Here is a 21316-nt window from a genome sequence, read left to right as displayed (position 1 = left end):
GCAGGCATCATATGGCCCAGTATGGAGTCTCAGATGCACACACCGCATACAAGGGTCGTAAATGGACCGGCATGCTTGGCGAGATGAATTGATATGTGACAGGTGGTGCTGTGAGAGTGAGACAGTAAAATAATAATTGCCAGGGTGTCTCAAATCTTGACGCGGATTCATCAACTTGTGGCGGTGTGGCATCTCGATAGAGACTCTTACGGCCGGGTTCCCCGCAATTTGTGACAACCTGCGAAGTTCAAACTGCGCACTGTTGTTATTTGTCAGTATCAATGTCCGTTCCAAAATGTATTGTTTCGGAAAGGTATACGATGTCGAGTGGGCTCAGAGCGGGTAAAATAGGTCGGGTCACCAGGCCTCGACTACATGGGGAACGGAGGCTGAAAGACCCTACGTAGTAGATAACCACGATGCCTTTGCCTTGCATGCATACATGTACACTGAAATGTACGTATGCGTTGGCGATGACTGACGCGCAATCGCTGTTTGAGAAGCTGAGAAAAGGAACGTCTGGTGGATCCCATACGTTTGCGGGCACAGTCTGATTCAAGAGTGCTGCTAGTAACTCTCGTAGAGACGGACCACAGCAATCGTTCCTGGCGGACCCGTCAATGGCAGCACTTGTCCGCTCGGACCAAAAACGCTCAACAAAATGGGGATCTTACTCACCATGCTAATCAATCCTCTCGGGTTGCTGCAAGAAGTTTTGCGTCCGCATTGGTGACCGAAAGAATTCTGCCGCACGGGTCACGGGCGGAGAAAGCCGACTCGGGGACCACAGCTGCAGGGATGTAGGGTCTTGTTGCAGTTGTCCGTACGGCTGGGTTCGGACCCGAACTGGCAATGTGGTGGATGATCGCTATGAAGCTCTGTGTGGGCCACGGGAGGGACACGGGAAGGCAAATGCACACTGATTTCTCAGAAGGAATGAGGAACTCTCGTCGGCAGTTGTCTGAGCACTGTCGTGTCGTGCGACCATCTTCTTCCTGGACAGCAGCCACGGCCGCTTGCTGTTGTGACCTGGAAGATGGACAGGACAGCCTCTTGTAGAGTTATTCCCGAAGCAGCAGCAGTGGTCTTGGCTACGTAGGTGCACGGACGCCAAGGTGAAACAGGCTGCTGGCAAGTTACAGCAGATGCTCGGAAGTCCTGGCGACGGCGCATTCTTGCGCCCTCTCCCGCATGGCGCTTAGCATGGGTATCAATCTGATGACCATGTGCTCAAGTGACCGCCACGGCAAGCCCCACCTCAGCCGCAGGGACGGTATGCTCGCCGGCTGGCCGCCGGGCAAGCACAGTGCAGGCAGATGTCGCGAGGGGACGGACGGCTGTAGTAGCCTGTAGCTGTGTTGTTGGCTGGGTCGATGTGAATGGGGTGCATGACGGCGTGGGAAGATGGTGTGTTGGCCCGCGTACATGTACGGCATGCGGGAAGCGGCAGACTCGATGAGGCATTCATGCTCCCTACCTTACCTATATTAGAGCATGGTACGGAAACGTGCCCATCAGCGGTGTGATGCAGCGGGTAACCGGGTGGAGGGGCGAGAGGCTGGCTACGTACGTTGGAGGCGGACTTGTTGTTATTGCTTTGACATTAGCAGCACCAGAGGTGAAGCATGGTAAGGTAAGGTACCGTACCTACTACGTAGATGCTTCCCCAGGGTGATTGATCGGAGTTGAGGGAAGGTGCAAGCAACAACATGCTCATGCCGGGTTGATGTGCCTTCCATTGAGCGAGTTCCTGCCCTTGACTGATGGATACACCACCGCAACGCACGTGACGGGCAACTGCTGCCTGCCTCTGCCTACCCTACCTCAGAGAGAGACTGAAGCATCCCCAAGACATAAGGTTTACTAGCAAGATCTATCACAACACACCGACGGACAGGTTGACCGCGCGTTTATTAGCGAATTGCTCACACTGTGCCCATCGCTCGGGCACACAACCTTACATGTACCGCGGCTGTCTCGGCTGCCGGCCGAATCCCCACCCATAGCACGAGTCCCTGGTCTTGCTCTTATTGTTCGAAATACGTACGGCCGCAACACTTGGTGTGCCATCCAGGGGGCAGCACAACCGGTCGGGGAACTGTTTTCAGATCCAGGCGGAGGGAATGTTCAGATGGGCGGCGACAATGCAGCCAGTCAGATTGCCATCTGGACGCCGGGCAGGTGACTGACTTGCAGTGTGGGCTTGCTCCGCCAGCCAAGTGGATTGCCTGCCAGCCGACATCGTGGCCGGAGCATCCACACGTTCAGGGAAAATCTATAACCTTCCTTCCTCAACGGGAGGCAGACCATCCGTAATTACTACCGAGACACCAAACCGACTGGAGTGGGCATGCAGTCTCTCCGCTCTCTGAGTCTCTGGTGCTGACGGCTGGAAGTGCACTTGCGCAGTGACGCGCGAACAGTGTCGATCCCAGTGGAGATATGGCAGGTCTTCATTCGCGAGGGGTGTGGCGGACGACAACGTGTGCGCGCCTGAGTCGATCAACGGACCCCCCAGAGAAAGGAAATTTTCAAAAGACAAGTCACACCGACGGTCGTGGGTGTTGTCGGCCTCGCTCGTCGCCCTTCCGCAAACCTCCTGGGGTATATGGATATTGACAAAAGTCAATAAACCCGATGGCCGCTCCGTTGCTGCGGGACCCCGGTATGGACTATCTGCCGAGCAAAAAGCTTGATGAAGGTGGCAAGGAGAAGATGCTCGGCGAAATCGCTTGGCGCGCGGTCTCTGGCCTCTGCTATCGTCTGCATGCGAGCTAGCGCACATCAGGGAGGGATTGGCAAACGTCAGACTCCGGAGCCCACCCTTCCTTCTCCTGTAGGCTGTAGGACTGGCCAACTTGGCTAGCCCAACTGGGTCCGCGACTTTCCCATCCGCGTGTGTCGAGTTTCCCACCCTCTTTGCCTGGTTGCAGTGTGCCTATTTGGGTTGGACATGTCACACGATGCTGCCGTGGCCAAAGGCTTCACGTTAGAGCGGCACCAATGCAGACGCCCTAGCTCACAAAGCGCAGGTTTTGCCGCACTCCACGTACGCATCTACGTACGGTGGTTGCCACGCGAAACGACTGTGGACGGCCGTCCGAAGAAATGGATGAAGTGCGCCCCCGGCTAATATTAAGAGTGGTAGGGATTCGCCCCTGGTGGCATGCTCATAGGAGCCAGCTCCGCCCGAATCATCTTAGTGGCCAGCTCTCGTTGTATCGGATCTCGAGACTGGAGTCGTCGCTCTGCGCTCGCTGAACCGCGTGCAGGGTTCTGTCTGCCCCCATGTCAGGCGCAGTTGCTTCCGATTGCGCTTTAAGGCGTGGAGGGCCCCGGAACACGGGTGACCAGGCGCTACCACCTACTCGGAACGCGACGACTCGAGCGACTGACCTCGATGACTCTGGCGGCGCTCATGGGGATTGCTTGACGCGCTCGCTAGCATCGCACGACAACGGCCACTCTGACTTCCAATCGCCGCCGCCACCGCCGCTCGCCTCGAGCCGTCGCCCACGTTGGCACGTTGGGACCTCTCGGCGATTCCGTGGTCGCAGTCGGAAAGCCGACTTCGCATCGCAAGCTCATCGCTTAGGCGCCGCCTGTGCTGCATCAGGTAGTCGAGCCTGCATCGCGCCGGTGCGCTCGCGGGTCGATCTCAGTCGCCCTGTCTCGAAGGAGCATCGCTTGTGGGACAGACTTGGACGCGGACGCCTTTGGATTTCTATCACTTACCACAAGGACCCGGGCCAGCCTCCGTGTTACACCAGACTTGCAGCGAGAAAGGCGACCGCGGACATCGACTGGCGAGCATCTCGGCCCAGGCGTACTGCCTGTCTCGTCTACCGAGTCCGGCCGGCCAGTTTGTTCCTGTACAGCCATTTGATTCCGTGCTATGAGCCGGTCTGACGAGTACCCTATGGCTGCCCCGTCGCATTACCCGTATCCGCGCTCCCCAAACCCTTCCACCAGGTCCTTCGATTCTTCCTCGGTCTCGTCTGCAACATCACCAAGGCCCAGCTCGCAGTACCACGGAGGAATCATGGGCTCCAGCGCCAGACCAGGGGCTGGCATGCCATCACTGGGCGGTCAATCTCTGCCACCCGTCCACGCCAACCCTGGGTATCCTCCGTACAATACCTTCGGCCGTGAGCCGTTGCCGTCCGCCGAATCCGTCAGCAGCACCCCCGGACCCTCCCACACGCATCTGGGAGGGCCTTCCGGGGTAGGGTCACAGAAAAGGGCATACCGTCAACGTCGAAAGGATCCCAGTTGCGATGCTTGCCGTGAGCGCAAGGTCAAGTGCGACGCAACGGAGACAACTAGCTGTTCCGAATGCTCAAGCCGGAACGTGAAATGCCAGTTCACCAAGGAGACCAACCGGCGAATGTCTTCCATCAAGCAGGTGCAAGACCTCGAAAAACAGATGAGCCAGGTGAAGCAAGAGAACAGTACCCTGCGCCGGAAGCTGGAGCTTGAGGGCCGGGATGGGTCAGTCGACATGGAGATGGAGGTAGACGAGGGCCCACTGCAGCTACCGCTCACTGGGGCCGAACCCAAGAAGATTGACCGGCCTCATCCGATGCCTGAACTTGCCCGGGCAAGGGGCAACATGCGCAACGTCTCCAAGGGTGTGTACAAGCTTCCAGCTTTGTACAGGCCGATGGGCGGCAGCAGCTTTGATCCCTCAAGACCTGAACTACCCAACCGCCACACTGCCGAGCAGCTACTGCACTCATACTACCGCCTGGCGCATCCCATGTATCCTATACTGCACTGGCCGACTTTCCAGCTCGCAGTCGACGAACTCTACAGCGGGCAATTTGCACAGGCACCGCCCAGCGTCCTGTCTCTCTTCTTTGCTGTGCTGGCAGTCGGCAGCCTCTTCACCACCGAAGCTCCGAGCAGCAGCGCCTTCTATCGACCGGCCGACCTGCTCGAAACCTCTCGACGCCTCATTGATCCGTGGAACAACGATTTCGACCTCGATACCGCACGAACCATGGCTCTCACCACCATTTGCCTGAACGAGATGAACCTCAAGTCAGCGGCATGGGTGGCTCTGGGACAGGCCGTGCGCATCGGCCAGGATCTTGGCCTTTACGCTGAGGCAGGGTCGTGGCCGGTGATGGAGGGCGAGATGAGGCGGCGTGTGTGGTGGGTTATCTACATCCTCGATCGAATACTGGCTTCTGAGCTAGGGCACCCGACACTGATCCGCGATGAGGACTGCGACGTTGCGCTGCCCGCTGGTGTTGACGACCAGTTCATCCAGGCCAATGGGATGCAGGTGCCCCCTGGATCTCAGCCCCTCACCCATTCTTTACTGGCAGTGATACACGTGGTGAGGTGCTACTCCCCATTGCTCCAGGCCTTGGCGGCGCGGATGATCTCGCACCAGCGAACTCAGTTGTTTGAGAGCCACTTCCGGCAGTGTCTGGAATACTCTTTCCCGCAGCAATGCCATCCAAGAAGTCCTTTGCCCCTGGCCCCCCATTTCCTAGGACCTCTGGCGCACTTGTTACACGCGAGGATGCTCTTGAACCGGCACAACCTTAGCCCCCGCTGTCGCATGGACACTCGGCTCAACGCCGTCGAAGGCTGCACCATGGTGGCGTTGGACACGGTCGCCCTGATCCAACGTTCCAGCGCCGCGCTCGACGAGGGCGCCACGGCCCTGCTGGCTACTCACATCTTCAGGTGCACGCTCTTCTTGCTGCTGACGGGATACTTTGAGCAAGCCATGACGAGTATACGCGCCCTCGCGAGCATCAGCACTCGGCGCGACGTCGCTGTGCCTTGCGGACGCTACCTCTCTTTTTTCGTGTCCGTGCTTGGCTCGAAGCGAGTGGAACACGCCGATTACATTCGCAACATGCGACCCCCGCCGAGTGCGAGGTCTATCCAAGACCAGCAAGCTGTCCTTTTGCAATCGCTGGCCTCGGATGAGGAGTTGTTGTCCTATGTCTCGGCGGATTTGCAGGCCTGCATCGATCGCGCGTGGCTGTGGGCGGGCCTCGAGCATGAAGTTGCGCCCGAGCAACGTCAGCCACCCCCGAACCCTTCGACCCCGATTCCGAACAGCCTGTACAGCTCAGAAGCTCGGTCCGGCCTGACCGTGGATGAAACACGAGAATGGGGCGGCTGGGCCCGCCTCGAAAGCGCCGTGCGAACCCTCGCGACGGAAGGCACACTGGTCGTTGGACCGGCCATGCCAGGCTCGACACCACCCACCGGTGCCTGGTCGAAACTGCCTCCGCCTCAGATCAAGAGCGAGCCTCCGCAAGCAACGTCGGGCATTGATATACCCCGTCTGTCCGACGCACCACGGTACGCCACCGACGCGGCACGCACGGCGAGGGAAGGCAGTGGTACGGGCAGCCCAGCGGGCGGCGACGGGCGGCGGAGCACGAACCGCCTGAGCATTGCGAACATAATTTGAATTCCACCTGCACAGGAATTTTAGAAAATGAAGAAGCAGGGACCCTGGGGTGCCACAGTGTATCCGTGTGTGCCTGTCTCAGTCGTGGTGGTCCAGATATGGTACAGCTTCAGGCACCCATTCTTGCGCACACATGCAATGTTATCACGGGATGGTTTATTTGCTTGCTTGGCGTCTTTCTTCAACACGGGTTGGTTACGCAATGTACGAGCCACCCACAGCATATGGAGAGGGCGTCTTCTATCCATTGCATTGGGAAAAAACGCATATCATAAGCGCGGAGTTCAGGGCTTTGCCAGGAAAATGCGAAGCGAGAAGCGAGGGGAGGGGGGTTCCGGTTTAGCTTGTGTGTCCCCGCGTACATAGATTACAGCATAGCATGGGCGCACTGTTTTTGTTCGGCAGGGGCGTCTCGTTTCGGCAGAGGGGTGGTCATATGGTAATAGCAATTGCCATGCTGATTTAGAGCACGTTGCTGTACTGGTGATGTGATGCTTGATTTCGAACCGGCCCTGAGCGGCATTTGATCAAGCATTTCTCGGGGTGACCATCGAGATGGGCCTGTCCAGTGTGGCCCCGTCTCTCGGGCCAGGGGGGTCACCCTTTCTTTGCCTGCGGCTGGAGTGAGCAAGATCACAATTCAGCGTTGAACGCGGCACGCTGGTGGGGTTTTTCGTGCTGCGTATGAAGCTGTAGCTGTCGCCAATGACTCTTCGTCGCTGTGAAGTGTTGACCTGGAGAAAGCTGCTGGATCTCGAAGCGTTTGTCAATAGTCTTCACTCGTCTTGTGGACTACCAGATGGTCCTATCTTCAGAAGACGAGGCTTCATCTCAGGCGAGAACTACTGTTGGTCTGACATTGTTTACCTCGACCCCCTCTTTCTTGCAGACTCGTCAAATCGCAACTTTGCGAATCTCTCCTCCAGCATAGTCCGTAAAACCCCTCCATCGCTCATCGCGCCCGCCAGAGCCATGCCCTTCCTCGCCCAAATGCGGCAGTCCTCTTCCTCACCCCTGGCGTAATAGTCAATGGCATGGTTGAATGTCCTGGCGACCAGCCATTCCAACTCCGTCTTGGGTAATGTTTTCACCTCGGCGGCAATCTCGACGGCTTGATCTATGAGTGTGAGGGCCAACGTGTCATCTAGTGGCAGCATAGCGTGAAATAGCGTGCGGATGTACTTTGTGAGAAGACTTGCATTCATGGGCGACAGGGTGTGCAAGGAATTGATGAGAAGGCGTAACGTTGTGTACAGAACTATGGTTGTTAGCAAGTCGGTACTTGTCTGGTCTATTCAATGAAATACCTCGTGCTGGTGCTTCACTTCGGAGCAGACAGTCGCCCATCGCTTTGAGGCACGACTCATCCCGACACGACTCGGATCTGCGCAGTATGATTGGCAGTTCGTCCCAAGCTCCGAGGGCCGTTGCAGCTTCAAATTCAAAAACATACAGTGTTGAGGCTTTGGCTCGCAGGTCTGCCATGATTACGTGCTGCTGATCAGAGGCATTCTCTAGTAAACCATCAAAAGCCGCTACGTGCTTCCGAGTTTCAAGATACCGCTGTAGGCTCTCTTCGATACTGTCCTTTGTCCTTGCCAGCGAAACCAGAGCCGAAGCAAGGACAAAGTGACTCCGTAGACTCATCACATGCACGTCGTCCCTGTCTTGCTGGGGGATGTCCTCTGGGTAAGAACCACAAAACACCAGGCAGGCGGCGAAAATTCGAACCACATCGCTCAATGTCCAGGATGCACTCGTGCATGCGGCCACACCCATGTTGTAGGAATTCTTGCGGAACCAGTGTAACTCCGGCACCGTGAGGATCTTGTCTCCATGGCGATTCTTCAGTGTCAGCCGCGCTCGTTCGGCGGCTTTCATGAGGGTTAGCACAACTTTGAAGGGCGACATGACAGGCTTACCCAGTTCAAACAGAACGCAGGCATCCTCAACGAATAGATCCGGCGTCTCCTGCCCCTCCAGCTCGTCCCGGCTTCTTTTTCTCAAAGGGCTCCGTTCCGCCTTCAGCATGGTGATGAGGCGCAGACTGCATCTCACAACGGAGGTTAGACAGGACGCCGATGACTTGATAGGATCCTAGCCCTGAGCCACTGCTTTGAGTGCCGTCAGTGTGCACATCTTGTCCCCGACCTGTTGGGACTCTCTTATGCATGCGTACAGCAAATCCTGTCCGGATTGGTGCGTGGTGCCCTCGGCGAGATTCACGATACTTTGGCACGCTGCCTCGGTATCCCACGAGCGCAAGGCAGTCTTGAAGAACAAATACTGACTTAAAGGCTCGCTCTGGACTGCGGGTTCCATAGCAGAGAATGAACTCCGAGCGGCGTCCAAGTCATTCAGCTCCAAGGCGCAGAGCATGCGCTTGCGGCCAAACTTAGCCTTGTTCGAGCTGCCACAATTGGCAAAGAGGCCATGAAGAGCCACGCGACACCATGAGTTGGTAGCAGCGTATTGTTTTCGGACAAAGGCTGCCTCGATTTTTTTCCATATAAGTGATTGTGCAGCGCCGGCCACGTCCATGCTCAGGGGCTCTGCCGAGCTCGCGAGCACCACATCCAACATTGTGGCCAGCTTCTCCATGTCGCTCTCAGCGCCGTCCGTGGCCATCGTGCTCATCCACACCCTCCTGACAACCGTCTTGTCTATCCAAGCCGACTGTTTTGTCTGGAGTACTATTTGTGTAATCAACTCGTCCATCACGCCGCAAGCCAGGCTCACGCTGTTCTCACTCAATTTCTTGACATGGTGGAGTAGGAATTCGAGTGTCTGCTGCGTGAAGTCGAACGCCCGGACCATTCTTCTCAGTATGCTTGCGTACGGTGCTGGTTGAAAACCCTCCGATGGCGATTTTTGCAGAATCTCGAGTCGCCAGTGCAAGACAATGGGCTTGTCCCCGATTTCCGACTCCACGTACGCCACGAGATCGTTCGCCTCGGCTGTTGCTTCCGGGGTGTTCATGCCGAGAAGGCTTTGCACGAGGCTCTGACAGATAGCGAGCCGGCTGTCCAATCCATCCGTGCTTAAATGATCAAGTGGAGGTGTGTTGATCACGTTGTATGCTCGCCATAGCCATTTCGTTCCCATGGCGTAGTCTTTCTTGTCGGAGATATCTGCACCAATATGCCGTAGCGTGTCTGCCATGTCTTCGGCCGACGTGGCTTCCAGGTTGCCGATGAGGTCTTTGGCTTTGCCGAACATGTGCTCCGCCACGTCCAACTTCCCTTCTCGCCAGGAGAGCGCCATGTGCAAGGTGATATGACCAGCTTCCAGGCTCCTTCTCCCCGCCGTGTTGCCGCCTTGCAGGGACTTGAGCTTGTCGACGTAAAGTGCGCCTTTTTGCAAGGCGATCCTGCCACTTTCTAGATCATTTTCGGCGAGACAAATCCGTCCAAGTGTCAGAAGGAGTCCCAGCAAATATACAACTCCATCGACAGCTCCCGCCCGTCCTCGATTGGGTTCAACGCCTAGACGACCTAGCTCCAGCACATGAAAGGCAAGCAGCCGTGCCTTTGGCAATATCTTGATCGCTTTTCGCTCGCGCTTGAGCTTGATGCAGAGATTCCACAGGTCCCTGCCTTCTATCTCGAGTGATCGGGCAATGTGATGCTGCAGCGGCTTTTGGGAGAGCGATGCGATGACGTGGAGCTGGTGGCTGATGTCGGCTGTGAGGATGTCTTCGTTCCCCGCTACGCGGGGAAGCTGGGCTATGGCGTCTTTCGTGAAGTCTGGGTCCGGTCAGCGTGTGTCTACAGGAGCAAGGGCATCCGTACCGATGATAGTCTGCGCTTTGCGTTCACGGCCAAGAGCGGCGGGATCTTGAATTTGTCGGGGCATGGCTTTTTCTGCATGGGCGGTCGATGTATCGAGAAGTGCATGTGCTGTGCTACGTCGTAAATCAGGTCGGGGTGCGTCAGGCTCCTTCCAATGTCAACATCAGGGGCTCCTTCCGTCACTCCACTCAGGCTGGCACCAGCCACCGAACGCTACATCACGCGTCACAAGCCTCATAATCAAGGCATCCTATAGTGAAATAATTGAGGAAGTATCCCAAGACTTGAAAATGCAAATTGACCACCAGGAGGTCTGAGATACACACGCGCCCTCGCTATGTGGGCAAAAAAGTCTAGGACTGCCCCCTTATACCTGCGCAGGCGGATCGTGCGGTAGGAAATTCCCAACAATGAGCGCCGGTCTGCTTCGTTAGCCGTCTGTCTGTCTTTTGAGGCGCGCTTCAGATACTCACAACTTGTGCTCATCCCTCTTGATCGTGAAAGAGAAGCAGCATTTCACCACGGGGTGATTCGAGCCGTCATCCGGACTCTTCAACGAGCACGCCGTAAGCAGCGTCTCGTGCGCGGGGTCAAATGCAATTGTGCCAAACTCCTCCCAATAACGCACCATGCTCTCTTCCGTCAAAATCTCATGCAACGCAATTTTGCCCTGTCCACGGTCAGTCAGATGCCAGTATCCGGGAGCTCCACCCACGCACATCTCGTAATTTATCCACCGGCACGTGGATCAGCTCGGCCATCTCCTTGTTCCCGCGAAAGATCTCGCCCGTGCGTCGCCAGCAACACGCGGGCACGGCCATGCTCGCAAACACACGGTCATAGTCCATCAGCTGCCGCTCGAACCACATCTCGACATAGACCAGCTGCATGTCCGTCAATCCCTGCGCCTTCTCGCGGAACTTTGGTCGGAACTGTGTCATGGTGCGCAGAATCTTTTGTTTGGAGGAGGGCGCAATGTGCCCGTCGAGGTATTTGCCCAGCCGCGCGTACCCATTGATGTAGTTGAACGGCTTCAACAGGCCAGCGTCGTACTTGGCGCGGAGCACGCGGCCCATGCGTTCCTCGGGGTTGTCGTTTCCTGACGGATCGGCGGCCTGCAGATAATACTCGCGCGTCTTGTCCTTATCGCCCAGCAGCGCGCTCGCTGGCTTATTGGCCGTGTTCCCATCCACCGTCGGGGGCGGCAGCATGGCGCCCGTGGGGGTCTTGCCTGCGGCCTGCATCGCGCTGTCTGTCAGGAACTGAGGCAGCATGTCCTGGTTGGGCACTTGTCGAAACGCCTGCTGTGCCTCGTCAGGCGGTATGCCATTGTCGTCGAGCAGACTCGTGTGTAGGAAATCATTGAGGAGGTTGAATTCGTGCGTGACCTCGGGCGTGATCATGTAATTCGGATTGAAGCTGTTCATGCCCTCAAAGTTCTGGGCCGTCATCCATGCATCGGAGAAACCTGCAACTATCTCAGCTGTCAGCCCAGGACCTCAAGTTGGTGGTTCGGTTCCTGGGTTGGATCGTCCTGGACGCTGTTCTCGGATCTCGGAGTAGGAGTCAAAGAGACCAAAAAGTCAAGCAAGGATGGGGATGTTTCTTGGCGGGGAGGCTGGGGCATTTCTGTCCATGGGTTCGTCAACGTACATTGATTGGAGTTGCTTCCGCTGCCCTCGTCCCTTCCCTGTAATCCAGTAGCCTGTTGCTGTTGCACAATAGGGAGCGATGCCGGCAACGCCCCTCCCGCGAATCCACCGCTCGACGTCCTTGGCCGGCCAGTGTCGTACGTCGTGGGTGGCGGGCCCATGTTGCTCGAGATACTGCTCCTCCCCATCTCGGACGGCGTATCCATCACGTTGTCATCGGGGTGTGGAGGCGGCGGCGGCAGAGGGTGGCGCGACTGGGACGTCGAGGCGGCCTTTGGCTTCTTGGTCTCGCTTTCTCGGGGCTCGTCATGGCAGAGGTGGCCAATGTTTCGTTTGATGCAACGTGTGCACGGGCGTTCCTTAAAGTGAATGTTAGACTGAATCGCGCTCGCAAAAGCTTGCTGGGTCGGAGCGCTTGACGTACAAGATCACAGGTCATGTGCTGTATCCTCAGTCAACGCAGTCCAATTCAGTTAGCTGGCGCCACTTACGGATCTGCGACAATACACGCAGGCTTTTGGGAGACTCTGGTCAGTGTTTTGTTCCTTCCCTTGCGCAACTTTCGCTCTGTAAGCGTGACCGGCCACGTACCATGGTTCACTTTGCGCCTCTTCTTAGGAGACTTGCCATCCTCCCGTCCATTCTCCCTCTTGGAATCCACACCGGGCTTGGGCACGCCATTCTTCGGTCCTGGTTTGCGATCGGCCATTGCGTCCGCATGGATTGTTCGTTGCGGTGGGTGGGGTGGGCGTAAGTAGGCAAGCAACAGCGCCAATGGATTCGTAGGGGATCCCTGGTCCTCGGGTTACGCGAGCGCAGGGTGGCCGCTGCGTTCGGGGACACGAGTGACCGGTGCACTCGATTGCCTGGTCTCGACGCGAAATGAAGAGCAATAATTCGACAATACCGATGCAGGTGTAGGATGGAAATGGCGGCGGGGGATCCCGTTTGGCGCGGACGACAGCCGTGGATGTTTAGAGTGGAGACGGTCGTTCCTACCTTTCCATGCGCCGAGGACCGGATCCGGTTCGTCCGTGTCGCGTCGCGCGCTGCCTACCCGGGAGCAAATGAGTACGTCCTCGGGATCAAGTTCATGCAATCACAAGCCGAACACTCCAGTCGTGAAGCGGTTCATCTCCGTCACTGCATATCTGCCTCTTCCTGCTGCTGGCAGCCAATGTATGTCTCAGCTGCCATTGTCGCTGTGCCTCGGCTACCTGCGGGATGATCACGCGCGCAATCACGAACCAAGCAGCCATTGGTTATCTTCCATTCCACAAACGACAGGAAATATCTGCATGATGTTAAATCACCCTGTACCCTGTTCGATGAACGCCTAGCAAAGTCTTTGAGAGTTGTACGTCATCTGCATAAGATATCTCAACATCGCTATATCGCCACGAAGAAGCTCTTCTCCCCCTCCTTGGCCTGTACCCTCGCCTTCCGCATAATCTTGTCCTCACACGCAAGCCGGATCCTCTCGTTCGTCGCCGGACTCTCCAACTTCAGCAGTCCCTCATCGTTCGAGCCCCCTTCGACTGCAGGTTTGCAAAACACGCCTTCATCTCGTCGCGCGCTACGGATCGCATCTCGGATGGCAAAGAATACCACGCTCCCCATGAACAAGGGCGGCTCGCCCACACCGCGGCTGCGCTGGATAGTCCGCAGGTTTTCCCATGTCACGTCCTTGAGGAGACTGACGTTCCACTGCTGCGGAATGTCCCTGAACCCGGGGATCTTGTAGTTGCCAGGTCCCCTTGTCGCCAGCTGCCCCGTGGCCCGGAGCCAGAGACTCTCCTCCATCGTGAAGAGTCCCAAACCCTGGATAAAAGCGCCCTGAATCTGCCCGTAGTCAATGCTCGGGTTGATCGACTGGCCCACGTCCATCTTGACATCGGCGCGGAGACACGTCCAGCTACCCGTCAGGAGATCGACCTCGACCTCGGCAGCCGACACGCCCTGCGTGAAGTAGAAGAACATCTTGCCCTTGTTCTCGCCCCAGGTGTACCCAATCTCGGGGGTCTTGTAGAAGCCCTGCGCGCTGAGGTTGACGCGGTCAAAGTACGCCGCGTGCGCGAGCTCTTTCATCGTGGCCTCGGGACCCAGTTTCTCGCGGTAGGGCGCCAGGCGTTTGTTGAGCTGCTCGCACGCATTGTAGATGGCGAATCCGTTCAGGTCCGACGACGCGCTCGCGGCCGTGGACGAGGCGTTGGCGACGGTGTTGGTGGCTGTCTCGGAGATGTAGACGTTGTCCAGCGGCACTCCAAGTGCTTGCGCGGCGATCTGGGTCATCTTCGTGTGTAGACCTTGGCCCATTTCGACACCGCCGTGGGCGACGAGGATCGACCCGTCATGGTAGATGTGCACCAGAGCGCCGGCTTGGTTCAGGAAGAGCGCTGTAAAGGAGATACCGAACTTTGTAGGAATAATGGCCAATCCCCGCCTGCGCCACTTGTTTCCCCTGTTGAACGCTTCAATCTCCTTCTGGCGTTTCTCGTACTCGGACTCCGTCTTCACCTGCTCGTACATGAGCGGCACATGCCAATCCTCCAGCGCCTGGTTGAAATGAGTCTTCTCGCCCGGTTGGTAGAAGTTGACCTCTCGGAGATTCTCGACGGGCATCCCCAGGCGATCAGCAGTTTCCTCCATGTACGTCTCGGCGATGAACATGCCTTGCGGGCCGCCGAAGCCTCGGAACGCCGTGTTGGACATGGTGTTTGTCTTGCAGATCCGCCCCCTGACGAAAACATTCGGAATATTGTAGCAGCCATCGACGTGGGTCATGGATCTCTCCACCACCGCGGGCGACAGGTCGTAGCTCCAGCCTGCGTTGTTGAATATATCCACATCAAGCGCCTGGATCTTACCGTCCTTGTTGACACCAATCTTGTACCGGCCCAGGAAGGGATGACGCTGTCCGGACATGATCATGTCCTCCTCGCGCGTGAGCATGCAGCGCACAGGGCGTCCCGTCTTCTTGGCTGCCAGCGCCAACGCAGAGCTCAGCGGCACACTCCTCGTCTCCTTGCCACCAAAGCCACCACCCAGTCGCTTGACACGCACGTTGATCTTGTTCGCCTGCACGTCGCAGACACGCGAAGCAAAGGCCTGCGTCTCGTTGGCGTTCTGCGTGCTGCAGAAGATCTCCATCTCGCCATCTTCCGGCTTGGGCACCACGACACAGGCATTTGTCTCGAGGTAGAAATGCTCTTGACCGCCCATTCGCGCCGTGCCAGTAAACACGTAGTCGCAGTCCTTGAACGCCTGCTCCACATCGCCCTTTTTGATCTCCCTGTAAAGATCATGGTATGAGTCCTGCTGAATGGCCTCTTCAATGGTCATGACGGCAGGTCGATCCTCATACACCACCTTGACAGCCCTAGCCGCCAATTGTGCAACCACAGAGGACGTGGCCAGAATCATCGCAATCGCCTGGCCATGCGAAAACACCTCGCCCTCGGCAAAAAAGAGTTCATCGAAATACGGTGCACCGAACCGGTTGGCTGCTGCATTCGGCATGTCACTGGCGTCCACGTAGTCGACGACGCCGGGGATATCCAGGGCAGGGGAGTAGTCGATGCTCACAATCTTGGCATGCGGCTTTTGCGAAAAGACATAGGCGGCGTGGAGTTCGTTCTTGAGAGAGGGAATGTCGTCCGTATACTGCGCCTCGCCCGTGGTCTGCTTGAGCGCGGCGACGTGCGGATTGCCCTTGCCGGTGACCTCTTGCTCGTACTGAACGGCAGCATGCTCATCGATAGTGCCCCTGGAGAGCTCACGCTCCACTTCAGAGATGACTTGCGTGTCGACGCCCTTGCCTTCCGCATCAATCTTGGAAAGCACATCGTGGTAGAAGCGGTAGAAGAAGCCCATGGCCAACGCCTTGCGGTACGAAGCCATGCCACCAGGTACGCCAAAGGGCATGTCAAAGTCCTTGCCCATCTCCGTCATGGCGCCTTCGAGAGTCTCCAACTCGGCAAACCTCTTGCCGACGAGGTACTCCATTGTTTTCTTGGCCGAAGTCGTCAAGGCCGCCATGCCACCGTAGATCAAGTTGGTCTCGGTGACGATGCCCTCGTCGTCCATCTTGACCCTGAGCGCGGCCGTCACAATGGCGATATCGTCATCCTTCCTCTTTGCCTGCTTGTACGCCCTGAAGTACTCGCCCTTTTCCGCCGTCACGGGGATCCGGATCGAGGCAATGATAGCGTCCGCGGCAAGCGCTGTCTTGCGATAGCCTGTGAAGAAGCTCGCCATGCGGATCTCTGTCTCTTGCTCGAGGGATTTGGCCACCAGTACCGCGTTGGCGCCCCAGAAGACGGGGTTCAGATCCGAGATGGGTGAGGCCGTGGCCAGGTTGCCCGCCGGCGTGCCGACATTGCGAATTTGTCGCCCAGCGAAGAACTTGAGTTGCTTCAGCATACCTTCAAACACTTGTCCTCTTTGCTTCCCGTAGTGCTCAATCGCCTTTTCGCACAGATGCTCCAGATCTGTCAAGACGACGTTACCGCCGATCTCAATGTGGTCCTCGTGGAAGGCATACTGCCTGAGCTCAGGAATGTCCCCGACAAAGACAGAGACGGGATACTGCAGCGCCTTGAACTTGATCTCAATCTGGGTCTCTGTGCTCCCGCCAATAATCTTCGCGTTTGGATGGACACTCTTGATCTGGAGGAGCTGCTCCAGCGTGACCGGTCGATACCACCTTCTCCGCTTGTTGCCGAAAGCGAGCGGCTGCATCTTGTGCTTCTTCAAGGCAGGGGGGAAGATGAGTTCCGTGTCGGGCTTGTACTCGATGAAGCCGGGTGGCGTGAACCGCTTGATCTTGTCTGCCCCCTTTTCGCCATCGCCATTCTTCTGATCCATGCAGCAACCACCGCCAGCAGCGCCATTCTTGCCGTCCATGCAGCAGCCTCCTCCATTGGCCTTCACCTTGGCGCACCCCCTATCCACGGAGAATGTCTGCGCCGCGTCAAGAATGGGTCGGTACCCTGTACACCGACAAAGATTGCCGTCAAAGGCCTCCTCAATCTCCTGATCATCCGGTGCGTCGTTGTTCCTGAGCAGTGCATACAGGCTCATGACGATGCCCGGGGTGCAGAATCCACACTGACTCCCATGGCTCTTGGCCACGCGTTCCTGCGCAGCGTGGGGCCGTTTCGTGCTGCCGATGCCCTCGATGGTGATGACATGCTTCCCGTCGAGGGAGATGAGTGGCGCGAGGCATGCATTCACGCTGGCATGGTAGATCTTCTTGGTGGTGGGGTTGTACTGCGAGACGACAATAGTACAGGCGCCGCAACCACCCTCTCCACAGCCAAGCTTGGTTCCTGTTAGGCCGATGCCACGGAGATACTCGAGGACTGTGGCCTCGGGATCGATGTTCCCAAGGACGGTGCGGGTGCCGTTGAGGTAGAAGGTGATTGTGTCGTCAAAGGAGGCTGTGAGGGCAGCGAGGGCAGCTGTCGAGCCATCCCGCTCGGGAGAGACTGCTATGGGTGCCATGCTGGCTGGAGGAGTTGCAGTATACCAAGCGCACGATGATGGTTGTGACTGGTGTCACCAAGCAAACGCCCAGCTGTTGCTCTGTACCAGTCTGACTCACCACATGTGACTTGCGTAGGGTTTGAAAGACACTTTCTCGTACGCTACGCGGCTTGACTTGATGGCAAAAGTTGCCTGCTCTCAGCAGGATGAAAGAACGTGATGGGATTAGAGAGTTCATAAGTCGTGGCGAAATGGTGATGGTCAAAGGTTCGTCGAGATAAGGGTGTGCGTGTCAATCCTGACGAGTGCGGGTGCGAATCAGCCCCTCCATCCCGGCGCTGTGTGAGATAAGGACCCCCCACTAACCCTGGCACCCCGCATCCACGGCCGGCTCCGCCATCACATCTCAGATCCCCCATCGGAGCTCACCACCTCCACTCTGATGCGCTCCGGTGACTGTTCTTTCTTCACGAGGGATTGCAAGTAGACCTTGTAGTATTCAGGGCATTATCCCATTGATGCGCAGCCTCACAACACACCCAATTTATCTCTCATCTTCTACCACCCCCACCCCCACCTCCACACCTAACTTAGTCTACTGCATGTACTTCTTTAGGCCCCTCAGCCTCTCCTTCGCATCCTCGAGCACCTGGTCTTCCTTGCACACAGCGAACCGGATATAATCCTCAGCCAGGTGCTGATTCTCCTCCGTGTAAAATTCGGTCGGCGGGATGGCCGCCACGCCCACCTCCTGGATGAGGAACCACGCCAACTTGAAGTCACGCGGTCGACTCGCCACATGCTCAGGGAACGGGTAGTCGGCCGGAATCTTCACCTTGGCCATGTTCACCAGCACAAAGTAGCCGCCCTCCGGCTCCGAGTACGGTAGCCCGAGCTCAGGCCAGACCTGGTTGAACCGGTCCATCTTGTTCTTCATCTCGGTGATCGTGTCACGCCAGAACCCTTGCTCCTCCGCCTGCTCGAACCCCGCGGCGCACGCCTCCTGGAGCGGCGACACCGACGTGAAGCAGATGCGCGTGTGCGCGGCTGAGACGTGTTGCAGAAGATGCGGCTGCCCGATCAGCCACCCCACCCGCCATCCGGTAGCGTAAAAGTTCTTGCCCGCTGACCCGACTGTAAGCGTCAACCGCTCAATCTCAGGGCTGAGTGTCGCCATGCGCGTAAAAGGCACGTAGAAGAGGCGGTCGTAGACCTCGTCCGAGAGTATGATGATCTGGTGCTTGACGCACAGGTCACCAATCCTCTGCAGCTCGTCCTTGGAGAAGACCTTGCCGACGGGGTTGTGGGGTGTGTTGAGGACAATCATCTTGGTCTTGGGCGTGATTGTCCTTTCCAGCTGGTCAAAGTCCACGGTCCACTCGGCGGCCGACGTCGTCTCCGTGGCGCCCGTCTCAGGTGGCTGCAAGGGCACGTAGCGCACCTTGCCGCCGGGCATCTCAATGTTGGAGATGTACTGGTCGAAGAAGGGCTCGAACACAATGACCTCGTCCCCCTGCTCGATAAAGGCCATAAAGGCCGAGAGCATGCCCTCGTTGGCACCCGTGGTGATGGTGACCTCTGTGTCTGGGTTCAGCTCACGGCCCCAGAACGGCGAGTAGGCATCCGCCAGGGCCTTCTTGAGACGCGGACGACCCTTGGTGGGCGAGTACTGGTTGCATTCGACCCTGTCGAGAGCCTCCTTGGCCGCGTTGAGGATGAACTTGGGCGGGTTGTAGCCGAAGAAGCCCTGACCGAGGTTGATGATGGGCTGGTTGGGCGAGTTGGCCGCTGCCTCGTTGATGATGGACCATACATCTTGTCGCTGGCCCGAGACGCGACCCGCAGGCTTCAGTTTGCTGCTCGCCATTCTGGCAGAGGTACAGAAGCCACGCAGGAGAGAAGGTTGAGTCGTGAGGTTGGCGGAGCGGAACAGAAACGACGTGGCGAGCCGCGACATGAAAACGCGCTTGTGTGACGGCACGGCTGTTCAAGTTATCGTCCGCGTGAGAACAAAGGAGATGCAGGTAGTCCCTCTGCTAGCCGAAGGCAAGGTACATACAATCCCACTCAACAGATCACTCCAGCCTCCAGACTGCGATGTCGCTCCGATTCTTGCGGGAAGGAGGTTGATCTGGATTAGTCATGATCTTCCTTGTGGGCTTCGCAGCAACGCCAAGCCTGTTCTGGCGATGGCGTCACTTGTACCATTTTGTGCGAATCCCGTGATCTTCCACACAGAGCAAGCCGAAGCCTGCATGTGTCCAGTCTGTCAGAACGTACAGTCTGATCGGAGACGGCGTACGCAATGCATTGAGGCCCGTGGAAAGCAATGCTCCGGCACGAGGTGCAGAGCTTCGAGGGCCGAGGCCGCTCACCAGAATGCGACCTGCTGGAACCCCTCAGGAGGGGTGATGTTCAGGGTCTTCCCCTCCCATTTGTCAAGCTGCCCCTCCATGGTCTGCCTCACATCAATCGCTCTGAAGCGCTCCGTCGTCTCCAGCTCCAGCATCTTCTGGATGACCTTGACCAGTGGATTCCCTTTGTTAAGCTCCCGCAGGCTGAGGGCATGCGTGCCACATTGTGCTGGGTAATCGTCGTAGTCCACCTTCACGTCTTTCCGCCTAGGGCCATGAACGTTGTACATGACCTTGGGTGACATGTCGATCATGGCGAGCGCCGAGATCCCCAGAGCCCAGACGTCGTCGCTTGGACCGCACTGCGCTCTCCTTTGAACAATTTGCGGAGAGTGGAACAGCTTCGTTCCGAGGAGCTTTCCCTTGTACGAGCTGGGCTGAATGTCCGCACAGTCGCCGAGCACCACGTTGAAGGGCTTGACACAGCGGATGAAGATGTTCTTGGGCTTGACGTCCGTGTGGAAGAGCGATTTAAGATGTAGGTATTCGAGGGACGAGCTCACCTGGTGCAGCGAGCGAACAGTGTCCTCGGGCTTCATACCCCCAACAGTGTGGTGATGAATGAACTCGTCCAAGTTTCCACCATTGCAGAACTCCGTCAGCAACATCGCCTTGTCAGGGCCGCTCTCGTCTTCGAAAAATCCCCTGTATTGTAACAGATGGTCCTGATCTATCGTCAGCTCCAAAACGATCGCTAGCGATACGGTTTCCGATGTTCATCAAACTCACATGGGATTGCCTCCCAAGGACCTGGCCCTCGTGTTTCAACTTCTGGAGCATCTCGGCCGCGACTTTAGGGTCGCGCGTCTGTTGCACCGTCTTGCCACAAAGGATGATCCCGTCCCGCATCCTGTACACTTTGTACGCGACAGCCCAACCGCCGGCGCCAATTTCTCGGCCGCGGAGAAAAACCACCCTGCCAGAGCTCTCGTATCTGGTCAGCCGCGCGGGCCCTTCGTCCGCTAGGGGACACCACGTCTGCGGAAAGCGCTGTTTGGGATTCACCTGGCGCTCAGCATACGCCCATGCATCCTTAACGCCTTCCACAGTGCTTCCATCAGATCGTATTATCTGTTGTCGAGAAGTGTCGTTGGTGGATGAACTGCCGTCCTTGTCCTCTCCTGGACCGCCCGCGCCAGCCTTGTGCACAGACGTCCTCCACCTCTCAATCTCGGCGCGCTTATCGCCAGAGATCGAGGATGGGTTCATTATGCACGGGCCCCAGGGGGCCATGGGATCCTGTCGGCGATTTGCGTCTTGCTGTTTCTTTTCGATTTCAAATGGTAGCTGTTCATTCCATGGAACCCACTCGTCGAGGTTTTGCCAAGCATCGGGCTGGGCTGTTGGCCGGCCACGAGAGCCCCTGGGTCTCATGGCAGCCGAGGGCCAGCGTGGGATCCAAAGAGAAGTAAAAGGCTTCACTTGCTAATTGTTCCGGTTGAGTAGTCCAGAGCATCGGCCTGGATGCTTTCGTGATTGTGAATCGGCAATTTCGGGTAGAATATTTCTGGATGAGTTTGTTTTTGGAGG

The 21316-nt window shown here is 57.3% G+C and overlaps 3 protein-coding genes across 3 annotated transcripts; 1 reads left to right on the top strand and 2 right to left on the bottom strand.

The window, feature by feature from the left end:
• Positions 1 to 4042: 4042 nt before the first annotated feature.
• On the top strand, positions 4043 to 6442 carry J7T54_007339 (putative transcriptional regulatory protein-like protein; the record flags this gene model as incomplete). Its single annotated transcript, XM_051507028.1, has 1 exon — positions 4043 to 6442. One exon carries the CDS (start codon positions 4043 to 4045, stop codon positions 6440 to 6442), a length of 2400 nt encoding a protein of 799 aa, XP_051361715.1.
• An 863-nt stretch (positions 6443 to 7305) lies between these two features.
• J7T54_007338 (uncharacterized protein) lies at positions 7306 to 12594 on the bottom strand (the record flags this gene model as incomplete). The annotated part of the gene is made up of 11 exons (XM_051507027.1): positions 7306 to 7700; positions 7750 to 7826; positions 7896 to 8489; positions 8622 to 10188; positions 10234 to 10346; positions 10707 to 10903; positions 10953 to 11701; positions 11887 to 12244; positions 12310 to 12327; positions 12377 to 12399; positions 12477 to 12594. 11 exons carry the CDS (start codon positions 12592 to 12594, stop codon positions 7306 to 7308), a joined length of 4209 nt encoding a protein of 1402 aa, XP_051361714.1.
• Positions 12595 to 13274: 680 nt separating this feature from the next.
• Positions 13275 to 17390, bottom strand: J7T54_007337 (Xanthine dehydrogenase-like protein; the record flags this gene model as incomplete). Its single annotated transcript, XM_051507026.1, has 1 exon — positions 13275 to 17390. The coding sequence occupies one exon, from the start codon at positions 17388 to 17390 to the stop codon at positions 13275 to 13277; it is 4116 nt and encodes a 1371-aa protein (XP_051361713.1).
• Between the last annotated feature and the right edge of the window lie 3926 nt (positions 17391 to 21316).

The sequence above is a fragment of the Emericellopsis cladophorae genome (assembly GCF_022114955.1).
Source record: "Emericellopsis cladophorae strain MUM 19.33 chromosome Unknown NODE_27_length_275652_cov_118_915141, whole genome shotgun sequence".
Classification (NCBI taxonomy): domain Eukaryota; kingdom Fungi; phylum Ascomycota; class Sordariomycetes; order Hypocreales; family Bionectriaceae; genus Emericellopsis; species Emericellopsis cladophorae.
This window is presented reverse-complemented; position numbering and strand designations above follow the sequence as displayed.